The sequence below is a fragment of the Peromyscus eremicus genome, chromosome X (assembly GCF_949786415.1).
Source record: "Peromyscus eremicus chromosome X, PerEre_H2_v1, whole genome shotgun sequence".
NCBI classification, from domain to species: domain Eukaryota; kingdom Metazoa; phylum Chordata; class Mammalia; order Rodentia; family Cricetidae; genus Peromyscus; species Peromyscus eremicus.
In genome coordinates, this window is record NC_081439.1 from 57153486 (window position 1) to 57175600 (window position 22115).

The 22115-nt window shown below is 40.2% G+C and overlaps 1 protein-coding gene across 1 annotated transcript in view; it reads right to left on the reverse strand.

The window, feature by feature from the left end:
* Nucleotides 1-22115, reverse strand: part of Hdac8 (histone deacetylase 8) — a 220794-nt gene that overhangs the window by 117595 nt on the left and 81084 nt on the right. Inside the window, exon 8 of the mRNA XM_059250571.1 lies at nt 162-334. Within this exon, the coding sequence (XP_059106554.1) occupies nt 162-334 (173 nt within the window). The remainder of the gene's footprint in view (nt 1-161; nt 335-22115) is intronic.

Sequence of the window (22115 nt, forward strand, 5' to 3'; positions counted from 1 at the left end):
GAGTCTATGCTGAACTGTGGAGGTAATCTATTTCATAGTTAGGCTTCTGGGCCATAGGCAGGTTAGTACTTTCCAATCTAAGAAAATCAACATATCTTCTATGCCAAGAAAATGTGGAGGAGGACTGACAAGTTCTCTTGGTGATTTTCCTTTGAACTCACCTCCTCCTAAAATCAGAGTTGCCAGTTGCCACTGAAGGACATACTTCAGACACTTGCCGATCCCCACTGGCGTCATGTTAAAGGAACACATTGGGTCCCCAGCAATGGTATCTGCTCCCAGCTGTAAAACCACTGCTTGAGGATTGAAGGCCTGGTACACTTCCTTCAGCACACTGGGAAGAAGAAGGACACAAATGATCAGAAAAAGGGCAGTTTTAGGGTTTTGCAGGGGTAGTAAAGTGTATTGGAGGGACAGTTGAATTATTGAGTAATTGAAATGTAACCCATCCATCACATCAAACTGTCCATCTTAAAGGGTGAACCTGGCTGTATGTGTAGTATACTTTAATAAACCTGACTTACAATAACAGTTCCCCTACTTCCGCCATCACCAGTGAACAAAATCTGCCCTTTTAATTTCAGAACCTAGACTTCACTGAACACTTGATATCTATTTAACTTTCATAGCCATGGGGCATAGTATACACATCTATTCCATTTTAGAACCTAGAGAAATAAAACACATACATTGAATAGTTATGAAGGCTTCCTTCTGATAATCTTAGATAGCAATCACACTTGGAGTTTATCACCTAATTATCAGTGGGGGCAAGAAGCACAAGCCTTGAAAGCCTAGATGGTATCAGCTTACTTTTCATTATGCAAAAGACTTGAGCATTCTGAAATACAGTCCTCCCTGGTGCATATGCAACCACGGTATTAGAAGGAGAACAATATCAACTGATCAAAAATTACAATTTGAAAGTACCCCAAAGAACAAGTTGCAGTGGGTAAATAGGGTAATTTTCAGTAGAATCAATGCTATCAAATCAGCCTAACTGCTATTTGCAGAGGGCATGAAGCCTTACAGATGAAAAGGGAAATGTCAATGTGACAGGTAACCTTAGTCAGGCTTCCAATATTATCATTAATTGAACACTGACAATGTCCAGAATGCATTCCTAGGAATTATAAGGTCCTTGCTCTCAAGGGGCTTACAATCTACTTTCCAGACAAAACATATCCCAGTCCTCAAGGGCCAGAGTGACTCTTACAGAGACATATAAACAAGTGCAAATTAACAGACTTCAGAGTTGAGAAAATACAGAGTCAAAAAGTGATCAAAAATGTTGAAGTTAATGACCCTTTCATAATCAACATGTCAAATTACACCAGTGCAGAAAAACAGAAAAATCCCAGATCCTTCTGAGATGGCAAAAGGAATTCAGGAACATAAAACACTGCCCTCCCCAATTCATATGTAACCAGGAATGAAAGGATGGTCACAGAGGCATTCTTTGACTTAAAGGACTATTCTGTTTTGATTTCTCATCACACAGATGAATGCTGAGTGATTGTAAAGATTATAAGAATATTACAAAATTTATGACATCTGATCCTTAATGCAAGGATTCTTAGGTCTATTCTCTCTTTCATGTGCTTATCTCATGGGTGCAGAGGGAAGATAAGCCACCTGAACAGTTTAGGCGACATTTATTGAGCATCTACACAAACAGAGCACCCTATTAACTGCTGCTGGGAGACACAGAGGAAGGCGTGATGTCTATTTTAAAAAGATTTCTAGCAAGGGCGGGGGCTACTGTTCTTTCCACTCATTCTTTTGTTCACTTAGCACACACTTACTGAGCACCCACTATGTGCCCAGAATGGAACTGGACCAGATGCTCCAGGAATCAAGAGGAATCCGGCATGGTCTGTATCATCATGTAGCTCAGAATAGAGGGGAATACACAGACTCTGACAATAAATAATTAAAATGCAATGATCAATGAAGTATCAGAGATGGCACAAGAGAGAGAAGTGAGCTTCTCCAGGTGGGGTTAGGAAAGGCTCTACAGAGGCTATAAAGGCTCTCTAGGTCTTGAAAGACGAGAAGCAACATACAGGAGCCAACTCTGAAGATGGCGAGGAGGAACCAGTGTACTAATTCCTAGTGAAGATGTGGAGACTAGATCACACATATCTTGTTAGTGGGAATATAAAATGGTAGAGCCACTCTGGAAAATAATTTAGCAGTTCTTGTCAAACCTAAAAATAGACTTGCCATATGAGCTAGCAATTGCACTCTTGGGCAATTTATTCTAGAAAGTTAAGGCTTATTTTCATGTAGGAACTTGTACATGAATGTGTGTAGCATCTTTACACAAAATAGCTTCAACTGAAAAAAAATCCAAATGTACTTTGATGGGTAAATGATTAAACAAGCCAGCATCCACAGCAGTGGAATACTATTCATCAATATGAAGAAACAAACCGTTATTATATGCAAAGACTTTGGGAGGACTACAAGGAAAGTATGCAGAGTACATAAGGCCAATCTTAAAAAATATATACTGTGTGATTCCATTCATATAACATTGTAAAATCATAACTACAGAGGGAAGAGATTAGTCATTGCCAGTAGTGATAGATGGCTATAACTATACCAAAATAATTTCTTCATTTTGGTGATGTATACTGTAATTGTGCAAATTGTCACACTAGGCAAAGCTAGAGGAAAGTGCACAGGACTTCCCTTTGTAATCTCCTGTGAATGTGTGATTATTTTGAAATGAAAGTTTTGTGAAAGGCAGTGAGGTGGCCCCGTGGGTAAAGACATTTGCAGCCAAGCCTGATGACCTGAGTTCCATCCCCAGGACCCACATGGTAGAAGGAGGGAACCGACTCCTGAAAGTTGTCCTCTGACTTCTACAAGCAGCTATGGCACATGTGTGCCCCCCCCCAATAAATTAAAGAATTTAATTAAAAAATTTAGCAGGTGTAAGACCTGAATTTGATCCCCAGAAATGTTAAGATAAAACATAAAGCCCAGCAGAGAGAGAGAGAAAGTTGAAGGCTTGTGGACTGAAGTTAGGGGAGCTGGCTATGGGGATGGTTATGGAGGGTACTAAGGGGAAAGGAGGTTCAGCGAAGAGAGCCCATGTGACATGCAGGCAAGAAATAAAGACGGAAATAACTGAGCCTGACTTTTTATGTAAAGTGTGTGAAATGTCTCAAACATTATGTGCGTGTATGTACATGTGCAGTGTGTATGCTGTGTGTGCTGGGGACACAATTAAAATTTCACCTTCGAGATGAGTGAACTCTAGTGTAGAATACACTGAAGGCTGATTTTACAACCATCTACAGGCCACTGACACAAGAAAGACAGGGACTTGAGAGGAACTTCCATGACAGAATTAATAGAGTAACATGGAGCGATACCCAAGAAAAGAAGATACCTATAATGTTCATGACTGGTAATTAGGAGAGAGGAAGGAAAGGAAGGGAGGTATTTCTGGAACAGTTGTCTTCATTAGAGCTGTAGGGAAAATGAGTCTTCAGGGAGTTCTCATGAAACGGGCTCTGGATGGGTAGAGAAAACAGTAATCAGAAGCTTGGAAAAAGGTAAGGCATTTTGCACACTGAATACACCTCAGTTCACAGAAAGCTGCATGGTGGACATGGAAAGCCACTCAGGGTTTCACTTGATTTGACAGTCAAACGGGAGCCCCTCGAGATCTGGAAGTACTGATCTTGCTAAAAATACTTCAGAGCTCTGATTTTTGATATAGTGTGTAAGGGCAAAATCACAAAGCCTAGCAGCAGAGGGAACGGCACAGGGCCATTGAAGCTCTCTAGGCATGAGGACAACATGAGAATGGGGCAAGGCAGGGTAAGTCTGGAAAGACGAGAAGGGTAGGCAGATTGTTGGGGTGGGGGACTACGAATGGGTGGTATGTGGAGAAATTACCATTCCCAGTTCATTCTCCTCCTCTTGCTGCTTGTTTTTTGATATGGGAGATACATAAAATTTGTTTGTTTTGGTTTTTGGAGATATGGTCTCGCTATGTAGCCCAGGCTGGTCTAGAACTCATGGGAACCTCCTGCTTTAGCTTCCTGGGTGTTGAAATTATAGGCCTGTGCCACTCGGCCTGGCTTCATCTCTCCACTTTGAAGTCAACCTCATTTGCTTATATTAAACAAATACTATTAAAATTCTTGTCTATAGACCTATGGAATAGTCTTCCACCTCCATTGAGGATTTTAGCTTCTGGTTCAATTTTTTTTTAACTTTTATCTTTACTTGTCATTATTCTCTGTGGTTCAGTATTTGTTCACTGACTTAAACCCAGAGTCAAGTACCTATCATTTCTTATACTAGTGATGATAACATATACTTATAATCCTAGTACACATGGGGTTGAAGCAAAAAGACTGTCCAGTAATTCAGGCCAGCCTGGGCTACTAATGAATTAGCAGGTTAGCTGCAACTACATAGTGAGACCCTGTCTCAACAAAACCAGAGGGGGATAAAAGAAGCCAGAGGCAAAGACCTGATGGTGTTGATGGTTCGGTAGTGGGTAGAAGACAGGGAAGTACAAAACACTGTTAAGTGCTAAAATGTTTGTCCGTCCATCCGTCTGTCCATCCGTCCATCCGTCCGTCCATCAAATGAATGCTCATTGAATGCCTACTATAGGCCAGGCAGGTACAAGGTTGGCAATAGATTTACAGAACTGAAAAAACAAAACCAAACCAAAAGCACCTGACTTTTTTCCAAGGACTGTCCTAATTCTCTGGCATTATCTTTCTTTTTGGTTTCAGCAACTGCAGTGTCTGTTTGCACGCCACTTTAGTTATTCCTAAGCATGGCCACTTTTGGAGGTTTGAAAAGGCAATCCTTGGAACCATTTTATATCTAAGACCCTGAACTCTGAACTATTTTCTCCGCTGTAGTTTTCTGACTTCCCATGTCCTTATTGTATTTGCCCACCCCCCAGTGTGTGTAAAAGCCTTGGCTGCCCTGGATCTCGCTCTGTAGACCAGGCTGGCCTCAAACTCACAGAGATCCGCCTACCTTTGCCTCCCGAGTGCTGGGATTAAAGGTGTGTGCCACCACTGCCTGGCTTATACTTGCTCTTTATTCGTGTTAAAACTCTGACTGCCTGATCACTTCCTGTTTTCAAGCCACTAGTCCACCTGTTTCCTTCCAGAGGACATAGTTAATGATTTCAGAAACTCTGACAAGAATCTTTAACTCCCTCACAAATGGCCATTTTTTGGCCTTGCCAACATAAGGCCTTTGAATCAACCACAGTATTCACATTGATTGTCATCTTCTATTGTAGTAAGCTGAAAATTCAAAAGAATTGTTTTCACTACAGCTTATGTTTACAACTCCAGATCATCAAATTTCATAAACATTTATTGATTACTAAAGACCACTCAGTTACTGTAACTTGGCAATCCTTTATTTTATTTCCAGTTGATAAACAATTGCATTTCTTTCATCTGTCCTAATAAAACTTACAGCAGGACAGTGAATGTGAAGGTAGCCTGGACTACATGGTAAGAGCCTGTCTCAAAAGGAAAACAAAATAGGATGAAAAGGACATTCTTGATATATTAAAAAAAAATCCAACACAAGCTGGGTGTGGTAGTGCACACTTGTAATCCTAGCACTTGGGAGGCAGAGGCAGGAAGAGCTGTGTAAGTGTATACAGGGAGCACCGGATCAGTCAGAGCCATATAGGAAGGCCCTGTCTCAAAGCAAAACCACCCCATCCCTCAAATAGCAAACACAAAAAGCCCCCCTCAACTCCACTTCCTCCCCATGGGTAACTAACTGCTGATAAAAAGTTTGAGGTGAATCTTTCAAACTCAACTCTTTTCTGCCTCATACTTGATTGAGGTAACTGGTTGAGGCTCTGTGTAGTGAGTACATTCCTGTACTTCTTGTCTCTACCTGAAAATGTCTTCCATTAGATTCCTTCTCCACGAGGCTGTCTTCTCTGGGTTCCAGATTCTCTTTCCTGTTGCTCTTTCTCTCATCTTCTATGCCTGTACCTCAAAGGATTCACTTTCTTTGGTTAACAAATAGCCTGTATCTCTTCCTCCTTATCGGCACTGCCAAAGTTTTAGCAATATCAGGGCCCCATATACTTCTTCTCAGGGACAGAGCTGACTGAGTCACCTATCCAAAAGCCTTTTTTCTGTCGGCCTTTGAAACTTCTTAGAAGCATCTGGCAGCTGGTTCTACTCAAAGATTCTTCAGTTGCTCAACAGTGTGTACTGCTACAGTAACAGATATTTTGAAAGTATACTTAAAACAGGGGCTAAGGGGGTTTGGAATTTAGCTCAGTGGTAGAGCCCTTGCCTAGCAAGTGCAAGGCCCTGGGTTCGATCCTCAGCTCAAAAAAAACAAAAAACAAAAAACAAAAAACCAAAAAACAAAACCAGGGGCTAAGGAAACAGTTTAGTCGGTGAGAATGATCCCCAGAACTCATGAAAAAGCCAGGGGCGGTGGCCTGTACTGGGGTGGCAGAAGCGGGAGGATCCCTGGAGCTTGCTGGCCAGCAAGCCTTGCCTTATTTGCAATCTACAGGTTCACTGAGAACCTGTCTCAAAAACACAAGGGCTCATGAGACACCAGAGGTTGACCTCTAGTGTATACACACACACACACACACACACACACACACACACACACACACACACAGTATATTTAAAACAATTGATATTTTCATATCATACAATTCCTCCATTTAAAGTGTACAATTTTTGTTTTGTTTTTTAATGTAGCCACAGAATTGCGTAGCCATAACTACAAAGCACTTTAGGAATTTTTCATCATGCCCCGATGAAACCTTATGACCACAGTCACTACTCATTCTACCATGCTGCAAACCACAAACCCAGGAAAGCATTGATCTACTTTCTATTTTTATAAATTTATCTAATTTTGTCCTTATATAAGTAGAATCATAAAATATGTGGTCTTTTGTGTCTAGATTCTTTCATTTAGCATAGTGTTTTCAAGGTTCATCTGTGTTATCACGTGAACTAGTATATTAGTCTCTTTGGTGGGGATTATTGACATAGGGTCTTATGTAGTTCAGGCTGGACTAAAAGTCACTATGTAGCCAAGGATGGCCTTGAACACCTAGTGACCCTGCCTCTACCTCCCAAGTGCTGAGATTACAGGCATGCAACATCACACCTGGCTCTTCATTCCTTTTTATCTACAAATATTTCCTTGTGTGCTTCTCTGTTCATAAATTAATAGATATCGGGATAATTTCTGCTCTTTCATTAATGTGAATAATGCTACTGTTGGCATTCATGCATAGGTTTTTTGTGGACACATTTTTAATTCTCCTGGGCGTGTGTGCATGTGTGCGTGTGTGTGTTTATCTACCGGGTCATGTGATAACTCTATGTCTAAGCACTTGAGAAATGCCAGACGTTTTTCCATAGTGGCTGCATCATTTTACATTTCCACCAGCAGTGTTTGAGCGTTCAAATATCTTTACAGTCTTGTCAACACTTATTTTCTGTCTTGGTTTATTTTAAATTAAAATAGCTATTTTTTCTTTTCAAGAACAAACAAAATTTTTTAAGAAATAAATACTTAAGAATACTTACTTTATTTACATTTCATGTACACTGTTCTTATGCTTTGTTTTAATTTATTTACTATAAGATTCTCTTCAAAACTTACTTTTCTTTTAATTTTTATTATTTATTGAGAGTATATGATTACATCATTTCCCTCTTCCCTTTTCTGCCTCCAAACCCTCTTTGCTCTCTGTCAAATTCATGGCTTCTTTTTTCATTAATTGTTGTTACATACGTATATGTATATATATATATATATATATATTATTAAATACATAAATACAACCTTAATGGGTAAGCTATACTGTCTCATTTTATCAACCCCAGAGGCCTCAGGCCTCCTGCCTGAGCTCTGTCATGGAGCTACAGACCTTTCTTTCACTGTGGCCTCCATTTGTAATGAATTCCTGGATGACTAATGAAGTTGAGTATCTATTTATGTGTTTATCTTTGAAGCAGTGTCCAGTCCAGTCCTTTGCCCATTTTTAAACGGGGTTGACTTTTTACCACTGAGTTGTAATGATTCCTAATATGTACCAGTCCCCCATTATCAGAGCCATGGCTCACAAGTATTCACTCTTCTTCTGGGGGTTGGTTACCTTTGCACTTTACTGAGAGGATCCCTTGAAGTACAGATTTGACCTGAAAACACACGTACAAGTAAATTATACAGACTGAACAGGCTATATTTAGGAATATATATGTATACACTTGGACATACATCCATGTACTAACAATTAGTGAAAAAAAGAGGCCATGAATTTGAAAGAGAGCAAGGGGAGGTGTACTGAGGGGTTGGCGGGAAGAAAGGGAAGGGAGTGTTGTTGTAATTACATTAGAATCTCAACAAAGAAAAGTTTTAACTTTTGACGGTCTGTTTTACCCATTTTTGCTGTTGTTGCTTGTGGTTTTGGTGTCATATCTAAGAAGATAGCCTTAATCCAAGGTCATAATCTATGTTCTATTCTAACAGTTTTATATCTAAGGCAGCTGTTTATGTGGTGTAAAGATAGAACTTCACTGATTTACATGTTGCTACCCCGTTGTCCCACTCAGCGATCTGTGAATGTGGAGGTTAAATTCATGAGTTACGTCTCTCTCACTCCCATTGCCCACTTGAATCCAGTCTTCTGACCCACAGTGGATCCAGCAATAGCTTCCTAACAACTTGCCCTGCCTCAGGTCTCTTTCCTGTCCAGTCCTCCACATAAACTACCAATAAGTTAATTTTCCTTAGGGAAAACTTTGACCAAGTCCCTGGTCCTCTCCCCAAATCCTTCTCTCCATTTTAGGTTATGATTCAGAGTCCCTCCTGCTCTACCTCTGGCTTACTTTTCAAATCCTATTACTCAATAACCCCTTGACCTATGGTATGTCATCCCCCAGGCAAACTGGTTACCTCACTCACTCTGCATCTTCATACAACTAGGTCTTTTGTCACATGCTTCAGTGTGGCTAAAAGTCACCTTTTCCCGTGCCTACATTATAGTCATAGTCCTTCTTTCAAGAATATCCCAAATTCCATCTCCTGCATGAATGGAGAAAACACTAGCAGCTAACATTTTTTAAAGACTTTACCCAGAGCAGAGTACTGTGCTAAGCACATGATACGTATTAGCACATTTAACCCTCATAACAATTCTAAGGCACATGTTTTCTAGATGGGGAAACTACGGCACCGTCCAGTTCAGAAGTCCAGACAGTATCATACCTCTCTTAAGTGGCAGAGCTCCAGCCTGGCACCAGAGTGGAACCCCTCAATTATTACACTGTACCTGCTTCATGACTTCCTGAACTACACAGTGAAGCAGGTCAAGTTCCAGTTTGTCACTCACCTTGTTCACGTAACAGCAGTGCCACTACAGAACATCATTTTTGAGTACTATTTTTCTCAAGTAGACTCTGGTTGTTTTAGTTCCTCACTTTAATACCTTCGCTGCTTTGTCTAATGCTTACAGAATATGGCACGAATTGTTCGAGCTAGGAATTTCAGCTCCTCCATGTTGCGGTTCCCACCCTCTTTTCCAGTCTTTGTAACTTCTGCCTCTCGTTCACTTTACAGTCCGGCCAAACTAAACCACTGCTATTCTCCATGCACAACGCGCCTTCTTCCAACTCTGATCTTACTGCTCCCTCTCTACAGAACATCCTTCCCGACAATTTGTGTATATTCAAACTTGACCCAGATTTTATAAATATGCATACACATTTGCACACTTTGTAAAGACAGAGTAATTAGGTACCCTTTAGAACCCAGATCAAATGTTACCTCCTTAATTAAGCCTTTTTCTGAAGTATTTATTTCCTCTGAATGCCCACAGCAGCCTAAATTTTATGGTTCTTGCAACTTCCCATGTTTTATTTTATTCAAATGTGTGTGAATATGAAAATCAATCTCTATCTAACATTTTAAAATTTCCCCTAACTTCCTTGAACGTAGAATCAATACTTTAGACATAGTAGACATTCAATAAATAGTCATTAAATGAAGAAGTGAATGAAATGCCACCCTAGACCACTTTTGGGAGACCTTTCCTAACGGCTGTAACAGTACTACCTTCCTACACTGTAAATCATTAATTTTAGGTTTTTATGAAAGTATAAAATCCCTTCCTCAGAAAGGAGGGGGAAGACAGGCATCTCATTACACTACATTAGTAACTTCCTTATAAACACACAAGACATTCATTTGAAATGCAGTTTTCTTGATGAGAAACCTGATCCCCCAGTTTTCAGTCTGGTTTTCAGAGGGGGCTATGCAAATGAGGAGAAGCAGGCACAGAAACTTCAGCAGCCTTAACCTGGGGGAGGGTGTTGGAGCCTGAGCAGGAAAAAAGCTAGGGTTGATGACAGGCATGATAGTTTGAGGTAAAAGAAAAGCCCCCAAAGCTTTGAGACGTTCACCCACAGCTTCTGCTCTGCACCCTTGACATCATTCACTGGTGGCATTTTCATTTCCAGCACGGGGTGGGGAAATGGAATGAGTGGCGGTGCTAGTGTTGGGGGCGTGGAGAGCATGTATTTATTATTGGTTGGTTAAGGAATTGTGAATCTAAAAGTCTCACCTCCAGGCAGTGGGATGCCAAACTGACTGTACAGTCAGGATCATGGCTGGTGGCAGGACATGGTAACCCTCACTTGTCTGCCTAGCCAGGCCTGTGATAGAGACAGGCTGCCAGCAGGTCCCATCTCCTGACTTTCTAGTTTATAGCTCAGCTCAGTCAGGCAAGCATCTCTCACGTTTTCTTTTCTTTTTTTTTTTTTCTTGGTTTTTCGAGACAGGGTTTCTCTGTGTAGCTTTGCGCCTTTCCTGGAACTCACTTGGTAGCCCAGGCTGGCCTCGAACTCACAGAGATCCGCCTGGCTCTGCCTCCCGAGTGCTGGGATTAAAGGCGTGTGCCACCACCGCCCGGCCCCTCACGTTTTCTAACAAGTACTATCAACACGTTCTAGAGCATCAGTTCTCAAAGGACCTTTTCACAGGGGTCGCATATCAGACATTTACGATTCAAAGCTAGCAAAATTGCAGTTATGAAGTAGCAATGAAAATAATTTTGTGGTTGCCGGTCACCACAACATGAAGAACTGGATTAAAGGGTCGCAGCATTAAGAAGGTTGAGATCCACTGCTCTAGAGGGTCCCTCACTAGAAATGAAAAAAAAAGGGGGCGGGGAGAAACTTAAAAGTTGGCAAACCTCTTAGTGGACCACAGAGGGAGAGTATTACTAATGCTTTGAGCTTCCCCAGTCGGCCTGAGAGAAGTTCTTGCCAGCAGCCAAGCGCCTCTCTAAGATATAAATACTAAACTCACTGCATTTAATGGGACTCAGAAGAGGGCTGTGTGAGGGACCCAGAGAATCACTCATCAGTCCCAAGTAGCAGGCCAGTCCACTTTTCTTCTGCGTGTGTGTGTTTTCTACATTCTTTCAATCCTATCTCAGCTCAGGTACTGCTGACTCATTCTGCAGAGACTCAAGCTGTCAGGGGACTCTAGGGCAAATGCCTCAGTGATTTCAGATCTATTACAAATAGTTGTGGGCGGAAGGGATGACAGCGGGGCTCCCTGCAGCCAAGATGACGTGTCATTGCATTGGGGGCCATGGCTGCCTCTTGGACACATCCAGAAGGCATTTAATTTCCTACGATTTTTCTCTCTCTGCTTTTAGCATCAGACAAGGTGTACTGGTTCCTCAGACATCTAAAATACCCATACCTATAAAATTTAAAAACCAAACCTTAAACTCCCAAAGCCCACCAACCAACAAACAACCTCACGTAACTTTTGTTCTTTCAATTTTCATGATGTAGTTTTGTAGTACTTGAAAGGCATATCTTTTCTCTCATTGCCGAACCATTACATAAAAACATAGATAGATTCTAACTGCCATCTCTTTCTAGCTGGCCTTGTACTAAGTAATTCTACTCATTAAATATATTTCACCTTGGCAACAGAAAGGTCTGTGCACTATTTTTAGTGTGTTATTACTTATCTCTTGCTGTACCTCTTGGAAGTAAACCACTCTCATTCACACAAGGGAAGTGAGTCATACAGAATTAAAGGACCTACCAGTGGCCCGGAGTGTATCGTCAGAGCTAGAATTAGTATACAAATTCCAATTTGAATCCAGTGGTATCATCACTAAGTCCCATGGCTCTAAGGCTCTTTTCATTCTGAAAGGCCAGACCCACCAGCAAGCAGGGTATATATTATCTGGGCAGGTGGTGGGCTGGGCAGAGAGGCAGGTCTGGAAGAAGACGGAAAGGATATGAATCCTAAGGCTCACTGTGTTAATAGCCTTTATGTGATCTGGGATAGGTCATTTCACTGCTCTGAAACCCCCAGGGGTGCTCACAGTGCAAATGACATTGGGCTTTGTGTCATGTTGTTGGAGCATGCCTCCTCAGTCCCCCTTTGTAACCTCCACAGCACGCAGTTCAGGGAGCACACTGGCACAGAGTTGGGAGAGTCTGGATCCAGTGTGTGCATGGTGAGCTGTACAGACAGCTTTGCTTTTTGAACCCTGTTTTTCTTCTCTATAAAACAAGAATACTATTCTCCCTCTCCCAGGTTATTGTGGAGATTAAATGATACAACATTTGTGAATGTCTTCTCCCAGCGCCAGGCACATTGTAAGCACTGCATAACGCTGAATGAATAAATGAATGGCCTTAAGTCAGGCCCTTCGAGTGCTATGTTAATTCTTAAAGCCCACTAGGATACTGTCGAGTTCAGCACAGCACACCATAGCAGCGACTTCCTGAGTAGTACTCTAATGGTCCCCAAAGACAGAGAGAAATTTCATAGTGTCACTGCCTGGTTATACCTGTTCTGGGAATACAGTAATTCATTTTCCAGTGCTGCCAATCTATTACCTTTCACCAAACACAAAACTCACTTGAAGAGGGGGCAGAAACACAAGTGCCTTTCTGTTACATAGAGGTTGGGAGAATATATTATTAAAATTGAAACCAACTTCTCTGATTTCTTAGGCAAAAAATCAGATTGGAAGCCAAAGAGCTATTTGGCCTTTGCAGACCCTGGATAGTGATGCCCTTGGGGGAAAGGGGAGAGCTGGAGCCGTTCCAAACTGTAGTTGCAACATCACTGTGTGTATTTACTGCTCATGCTTATGTGTTCCACACTTGTTTCTACTCTCTAGCTAAGCCTTGAAGAATTCACAATTTACCCAGAGCACAGTTTAATTCGTGGAGGGTAAAATATAGGCAGATAGCTCTGCTTCTCATTTCCTAATCATATTTCTGCCTACCCTATAAAACCTCGTTTTCAATACAACTGCACAGCTTTTCAAACTTGTGTGGACAATAATGACTTGTTAACAATAAACATGCCCCTCCCCCTTTTTTTTTTACTCAGGAGGGCCTCACTAAGATTCAAAGCCCAAATCCTGCCATATAGTTAGCACCTGGTACAGCTCATCACAATATAATATCTTCTCCCAGATGATTGGAAGTCTGTGCAATGCTGTCACACAATGAGGTGTGCAAGAAAAAGTTTGGGGATTGATTTTCATCATTAACTTGATATTGCATGGTTTTTGCGGGACTTAAAAAGAAATGCATTTTTATTACTTTTAAGTACTGCACATCGAGTAACTCCAACTTATCATATTTTGGCAGTTATTTTTCTCGGGCAGGATGTATTTTAAACATGTCTATGTTGGAGTGTCTGGTGGATCATTTAGGATCAGTGTCCTGTTGCTTGATGAAATCCAGATCACTTCAATGAAATCCAGATGGGGAAACGGGGTCTCTGGCAATGGCTGCCAGATCTTCTCCATATGAAATCTCTCTAGTCTGTATGCAAATTCAAAACTCCATATCCTGGAAATCCCAAACCAATCAAGTGGCGCTCAGCTTCTTAGTTACTGGACTAAACACAGGGAAGCGATTCATTCTTCCCTGAGGAAATAAGCATTTCTTACATACATCTATCTTGGCACAAAAAGGGCTGGCTAAGCAAATTAATAGTGTAAACAGGACTGCACTGGGGAATGTTTGTCCTACTTAGGAGAATAAACTTTTTATGCACTTTGTGCACATCCACTTACATACAAATAATTGATATGCTAATTACAAATGATTCTTAAAGCCCCTTCCCTGAGGTGCTGTTCTATGCTGTTAGTCTATTTTGAATTACTAGCATGTCCAATGCTTGAAAGTAATAAAAATGCATTTAAAATATTCCATGATTCAGACTGGCTTTCCTCTAATTAGGTTGAGTTAGTGAGGCTTGCCTATATTTAAATAGGATAGATATTTTTCTACTTCACCCCTCATACATTTAAGATGCCCCCAGTCCCTCCCCATTTCTCCTTCTCCTCGGGATTCTCCTGCATGTAGCTGGTACACACCAACTCCTTCACCCCAAGCTCCCACAGAACTGCTCCCACAGCATCTCCAGGCAAACACTGCCCTTTCTCTCTGCTACTCTCCTAACCCCCACCCCCATTCACTCGCTAACTTAGCTGGTTAATTGATAGAGCTATTCTTTTAGGTACCAGTGGATATGGCTTCTTTCCTGATAGCATAATTGGCAACAGTGCACGCCGACGAAGATCCACCCAAACTCAGCACCAGGCTTCTTCATCAGGTAGTAGAATCTAGCTTTAACCGAACCTCTGTATGGTCCAAGTCAACATAAGCCAGTTATGACAGCTCATGCATCAAAGTAGCTGCTAGGCATAGGGCAGTGTTAGGTGCAGTCATTCAAAGCCGTGCCATTAATGTACAGTTGAAACCGCTCTCCAAGGCAGGTCTGAAGGGGCAGGGCGTCAGCTAAAGACTAAGGGGAGGGTAGAAGTACAGTGGAAGTAGGAGGCACATGGTGGAGGGAGCGGTGTGAATTTTGACGTTAAAACATTCCAGTGAGCACAGATAGAGTCATGTTTGGGACCCTTTTCAAGAGCAGCCCGCGTTAAAGGGTATGATTATCAAGATTCCATTTAGGACAAGGTCTTCCTGACTCGGGGTAGTTTCAGAATATGTTCTAGCATCAGAACCTATTAAACTGTTGCCAAAGAATCACATCACTTTCTCCAGGAGCAGGGATCAGTCATCACTAAGAAAAGAACAGGGAAAATGTGCACCAGCGTAGCACAGTGACCCCCCACAGAATTCTAGAACATTGTCCTCCTTGACTTAAATGGAAAAAAACAAAACAAAACAAAACACCAATGAAGACTTCTGTGCTTCACAGGGTGGGGTAGGCTACTTGGTGAAATTTGGATGAGAAGAGAAGGAAGTGAAAATTGCATTGCCTCTCTAACCACATGCCTTTCAGGCCCTAAGGACTAGGTGAAGGAAAATACCAGTTCTCACGACAGCCTCATACAAGTCTTCCAGACATGCACGGTTAGCTTATTGGCTCAGGATAACTCAGATAATGAAGCACAGGATCCCTCCCTCTAAATTATCCTGCATTGTGAGGCTCTTAAAGCCTTTTGAATTTAATATTTTAAAAGACACATCAAACCAGGAAGAATAAATGAACGGCCCACTTTGGCCTCCTTTCCACCTGTGGCTAACATTATCAGTGAATTTAATTAGTGTCTGACTCATCTATTTTCCAGAAACAATAGGCAATTTTACATCTGCTACACTACATAGAGGCAGGATAGAAGTTTATCAAATTGAACAAAAGCATGTAATAAAAATACCTTACTTACGGAGGGCCAAGTTCCAGATGCAAGGCTTACGGAATGAATTGGCAGCTTTTGTTACCTTTATCAGTGGACCAGAGTAACTAGTGATTATCCAGGCAGTGTAGCTGTGACCCAAAGGACGAGCGAGGTAGGATAATTGTGTGATGAGTTTCTGCCAGTTCTCCCATTGTGATGAAAATGGAGATGAAGATGCAAGGAAGTCTATGCAATTATTTGTACTCAAATACAAATTCGAGAGAGTTCATCCCTTTTCATCAAACCAAAGAGAATTGAAAAAATTCGTGCTGCTTCAAAGATTTAAGTGTGAATATCTGTGTGATATACTGCTGTTGCCACATCGTGAAACCCAAAGGAGTAAATTATAATTGCTGGGCTCTCTTTTCACTGCGGATATACCTGTTTCTAAATTTCAGTGATACAGAGGGCCAAGTGCCAGATGCAAATCCAAATGGAAGGTAATTTCTAGAAAAACCTATCATCATTAAAACATCTCTTCTTTAAATATTAACATTAAAAGTCAACATCAAAAGGCAACACTTGCGTTAAATCTCCCTTAGAGATGGCTTTTGATTCTCTCATTTTATTCAGTTGTTACTGATGGAGTAGTTTGGAGTGTGGATGGAGAAGTTTGGAGTGTGGATGGAGAATCTCTACTCTATGTGCATATGGCCTCCTGCCAGGACCAAGAGGTGCCAGAGGTTTTCTCATACGATGCAATGAAGTAAACAATCTTTCACAATACTAGTCTAAAAAAGGCATATGAAAAGGATATACTTCCCTAGGAAGAGCTCTATAAAAGGACAGATGACAACATTCGCCTTCTACAGGAGGAAGTCAAAAACTGAAGGGACAGGAGAACTCACAGAATCTCCACGTTCAAGCTTTCATCAAGAATTCCATATCTAAGATGTAAATTTGGGGACAGTTATTCTTGTTTTCTGTCCATAAAGTTACAAATTAAATCTTGAAGAATCTTTTCTGGCAAAAATCTCGGCTGCATAGTCATACACACAATAGACTGTGTATTGGAGTTGTCATGTGATTCATTTGCATAAAGCTAAATGGTTTATTTTTTAAAATGTTTTCTCCAATCTCCTACAGTAAAGTTTTCCACCCCAATCTTAGGGATGGTATCTTTTCAATGCTTGTAACAATTAAATTTCACACTTCATGAGATAGAGACAACATAGTCAATGGCTATGGAAAGACACAGGTTCAAAGTCCAGCTTTATCACTTCCTGGATGTATGTGACCTTGGGGAAGTCAATACTTTCTCTAATTTTCTTCCTTATAAAATGAGAAGAATCATACATGCTTTTCTTTATTTTTTATTGTTTAAAATTTATTTATTTTTCTATTATCAGCTTGATACAGTATGTATTCTTATCTTAGTAGTGAGATATTTCATTGAGGCTTGTTCAGTAATTGAGTAAAACCGAAATTTATTATAAGCCACAGTCGTCCTAGGGACCTCCATGCTATATATATAGCCTCCATGGTTCTGTGGTTTGCAGTCTGATTGTTCTTTATTTTATATCTAGAATCCACTTATGAGTGAGTACATACCATGTTTGTCTTTCTGGGTTTGGGTTACCTCACTCAGGATGATTTTTTCTAGTTCCATCCATTTGCCTGCAAATTTCATGCTTTCATTGTTTTTCTCTGCTGAGTAGTACTCCATTGTGTATATGTACCACATTTTCTTAATCCATTCTTCAGTTGAAGGGCATCTAGGTTGTTTCCAGGTTCTGGCTATTACAAATAGTGCTTCTATGAACATAGTTGAGCATGTATCTTTGTGGTATGAATCAGCATTCCTTGGGTATATACCCAAGAGTGGTATGGCTGGGTCTTGAGGTAGTTCAATTCCTAATTTTCTGAGCAACCGCCATACTGATTTCCACAGTGGTTGTACAAGCTTGCATTCCCACCAACAGTGGAGGAGTGTTCCCTTTGCTCCACATCCTCTCCAACATTGACTGTCATTGGTGTTTTTGATCATAGCCATTCTGACAGGTATAAGGTGGTATCTCAGAGTCATTTTGATTTGCATTTCTCTGATGATTAAGGATGTTGAGCATTTCTTTAAATGTCTTTCAGCCATTTGTGATTCTTGTTTTGTGAATTCTCTGTTTAGCTCTTTAGCCCATTTTTTAATTGGATTGTTTAGTATTTTGATGTCTAGTTTCTTGAGTTCTTTATATACTGTGGAGATCAATCCTCTATCAGATGTGGGGTTGGTGAAGATCTTTTCCCATTCTGTTGGCTGTCTTTTTGTCTTATTGACCGTGTCTTTTGCCCTACAAAAGCTTCTCAATTTCGAGAGGTCCCATTTATTAATTGTTGTGCTCAGGGTCTGTGCTGTTGGTATTATATTTAGGAAATGGTCTCCGGTGCCAATGCGTTCAAGAGTACTTCCTACTTTCTTTTCTATTAAGTTTAGTGTAACTGGATTTATGTTGAGGTCCTTGATCCACTTGGACTTGAGTTTTGTGCATGGTGACAGTTATGGATCTATTTGTAATCTTTTACATATTGACATCCAGTTATGCCAGCACCATTTGTTGAAGATACTTTCTTTTTTCCATTGTATAGTTTTGGCTTCTTTGTCGAAAACCAGGTGTTCATATGTGCATGGATTAATGTCAGGGTCTTCAATTCGATTCCATTGGTCTGTATGTCGGTTTTTATACCAGTATCAAGCTGTTTTTATTACTATAGCTCTATAGTAGAGTTTGAGGTCAGGGATGGTGATGCCTCCAAGGGTTGCTTTATCATATAGGATTCTTTTAGCTATCCTGGGTCTTTTGTTTTTCCATATGAAGTTGAGTATTTTTCTTTCCAAGTCTGTGAAGAATTGTGTTGGGATTTTGATGGGGATTGTGTTGAATCTGTAGATTGCTTTTGGTAAGATTGCCATTTTTACTATGTTAATCCTACCTATCCATGAGCATGGGAGATCCTTTCATTTTCTGATATCTTCTTCAATTTCTTTCTTTAGAGATTTAAAGTTTTTATTAAAAAGGTCCTTCACTTGTTTAGTTAGTGTTATCCCAAGATATTTTATATTATTTGTGGCTATTGTAAAGGGTGATGTTTCTCTGACTTCTTTCTCAGCCCTTTTATCATTTGTGTATAGGAGGGCTACTGATTTTTTTGAGTTGATCTTGTATCCTGCCACTTTACTGAAGGAGTTTATCAGCTGTAGGAGTTCCCTGGTAGAGTTTTTGGGGTCACTTATGTATACTATCATATCATCTGCAAATAGTGAAAGTTTGACTTCCTTTCCAATTTGTATCCCTTTGATCTCCTTTTGTTGTCTTATTGCTCTAGCTAGAACTTCTAGTACTATATTGAATAAATATGGGGAGAGTGGACAGCCTTTTCTTGTTCCTGAATTTAATGGTATCGCTTTGAGTTTCTCTCCGTTTAGTTTGATGTTTGCTGTTGGCTTGCTATAAATTGCCTTTATTATGTTTAGGAATGTTCCTTGTATTCCTGATCTTTCTAAGACCTTTATCATGAAGAGGTGTTGGATTTTGTCAAAGGCTTTTTCAGCATCTAATGAGATGATCATGTGTTTTTTTTTCTTTCAGTTTGTTTATATGGTATATTACATTGACAGATTTTCATATGTTGAAGCATCCTTGCATCCCTGGGATGAATCCTACTTGGTCGTGATGGATAATTTTTTGATATATTCTTGGATTCGGTTTGCCAATATTTTATTGAGTATTTTTGCATCAATGTTCATGAGGGAGATTGGTCTGTAGTTCTCTTTCTTTGTTGCATCTTTGTGTGGTTTGGGTATCAGGGTAATTGTAGCCTCATAAAAAGAGTTTGGTGATGTTCCTTCTGTTTCTATTGTGTGGAACAATTTGAACAGTATTGGTATTAGTTCTTCTTTGAAAGTCTGGTAGAATTCTGCACTGGAACCATCTGGTCCTGGGCTTTTTTTGGTTGGGAGACTTTTGATGACTGTTTCTATTTCTTTAGGGGTTATTGGTCTATTTAGATGGTTTATCTGGTCTTGATTTAATTTTGGTATGTGGTATTTGTCTAGAAAATTGTCCATTTCTTCCTGGTTTTCCATTTTTATGGAGTACAGGTTTTTGAAGTATGATCTGATGATTCTCTGGATTTCCTCGTTGTCTGTTGTTATGTCTCCCTTTTCATTTCTGATTTTGTTAATTTGGGTGCTCTCTCTTGCCTTTTGGTTAATTTGGCTAGGGGTTTGTCTATCTTGTTGAGTTTTTCAAAAACCAACTCTTTGTCTCATTGATTTTTTTGTATTGTTCTCTTGGTTTCTATTTCATTGATTTCAGCCCTCAATTTGATTATTTCCTGGCGTCTATTTCTCCTGGGTGAGTTTGTTTCTTTTTGTTCTAGAGTTTTCAGTTGTGCTGTTAATTCATTGGTATGGGATTGCTCCATCTTCTTTATGTGTGCATTTAGAGCTATGAATTTTCCTCTTAGCACTGCTTTCATAGTGTCCCATAAATTTGGGTATGTTGTACTTTCATTTTCACTGAATTCTAGGAAATCTTTAATTTCTTTCTTTATTTCTTCCTTGACCCATTGGTGTGTTTCAGGTGGGCATTATTCAGTTTGCATGAGTTTGTAGACTTTCTATAATTTTTGTTGTTGTTGAAGTCTAACTTTAAGGCATGGTGGTCCGATAAGATAAGTTATTCCAATTGTTTTGTATCTGTTGAGATTTGTTTTGTGGCCAAGCATGTGGTCAATTTTTGAGAAGGTTCCATGGGGTGCTGAGAAGAAGGTATATTCTTTTGTGTTAGGATGGAATGTTCTGTAGATATCTATTAAGTCCATTTGAGTCATAACATCTGTTAGGTCCTTTATTTCTTTGTTAAGTTTCAGTCTGGTAGATCTGTCTTTTGGTGAGAGTGGTGTGTTGAAATCTCCCACTACTAATGTGTGGGGTTTGATGTGCGTTTTAAGCTTTAGTAGTGTTTCTTTTATGAATGTGGGTGCTTTTGTATTTGGGGCATAAATGTTTAAAATTGAGACTTCATCTTGGTGGATTTTTCCTGTGGTAAATATGTAATGTTCATCCTGATCTCTTTTGATTGATTTTAGTTTGAAGTCTATTTTATTGGATATTAGGATAGCTACACCAGCTTGTTTCTTAGGTCCATTTGCTTGGAAAGCCTTTTCCCAGCCCTTTACTCTGAGGTAGTGTCTGTCTTTGAAGTTAAGGTGTGTTTCTTGTATGCAGCAGATGGATGGGTCCTGTTTTCTTATCCATTCTGTTAGCCTGTGTCTTTTTATAGGTAAGTTGAGACCATTTATATTAATGGATATTAATGGCCAGTGATTGTTAATTCCTGTTATTTTTTGTGGTTTTCTTCCTTATAAAATGAGAAGAATCATACGTGCTTCTTTCTATAGAGTGTAGAGGGTCACAAAGATCAAGTGATACAATGCCTACTTTTAGAGCTACTCCTGTCCCAGTTACGTGCACTGCTAGAAACCAAGCTAGAGGCTGCAAAGTTATTTCCTGTCCCAGTGCCTAGTGTAGTGTCTGTTAGACAGTAGATGATACATTTTTGTAGGATGAATGAATAAAATGTTTTTTTCATATTTAAACATGCACACATACCCAGACTAGAAATACATGTCAGATGTTTAGCATAGCACCTGTACGCACAGGTAGCGTTTCCCCTCACTCCACCCTCCTCCTTCATGTTAACTAATGTTTCAAAAACAATATACAGTGAGGAGCTGCTCAGTTCTTTTGCAGGAAGGTCAGAGAGGCTTTGGAGAGGTCAATTTTGGTCCCAGACTCACAGGAACTAATGGTACACTTAAAACACCAAGGACTTCCAGTTCCGACGTGAGGCTAAAGTGACAGGACAGTTCTTATGCTATAAAGACACACTGTAAAGACATTGTATTAAGAGTCAATGGTGAGTGTGTTTTTACCATTCTTTGTTGGACATGTATGACATTGAGTATAAATGTGCAAAGCATTCCACTCAGGAATAAAAGCTTAGGATTCTTTTACTGACCCTGCTGTTGGTCTAAAGAACAAGTATTCTCTAGGTTGGCTACTCTGTCTAGCCCAGTAACAGGACCACAAATGTTCTTGAAAGGCAGGTGATAAGCTTTAAAAAATAATTTGATTCCCCAACACTGCAAAAAAGTGTAAATTAAAATAGAAAAGTCTAGTGTTCTTTGATAAATGGAAAGAGGCAAAAACATTAAGTTGGGGTAGCCTGGAAAGATGACACGCATGTCAAACACATCCTAACTACCTGTAACTCCAGCTCCAGGGTATTCAACATCCTCTGGCCTCCACAAGGACCCGCAGTCATATGCACATACCCACACACATGCATATGCATAA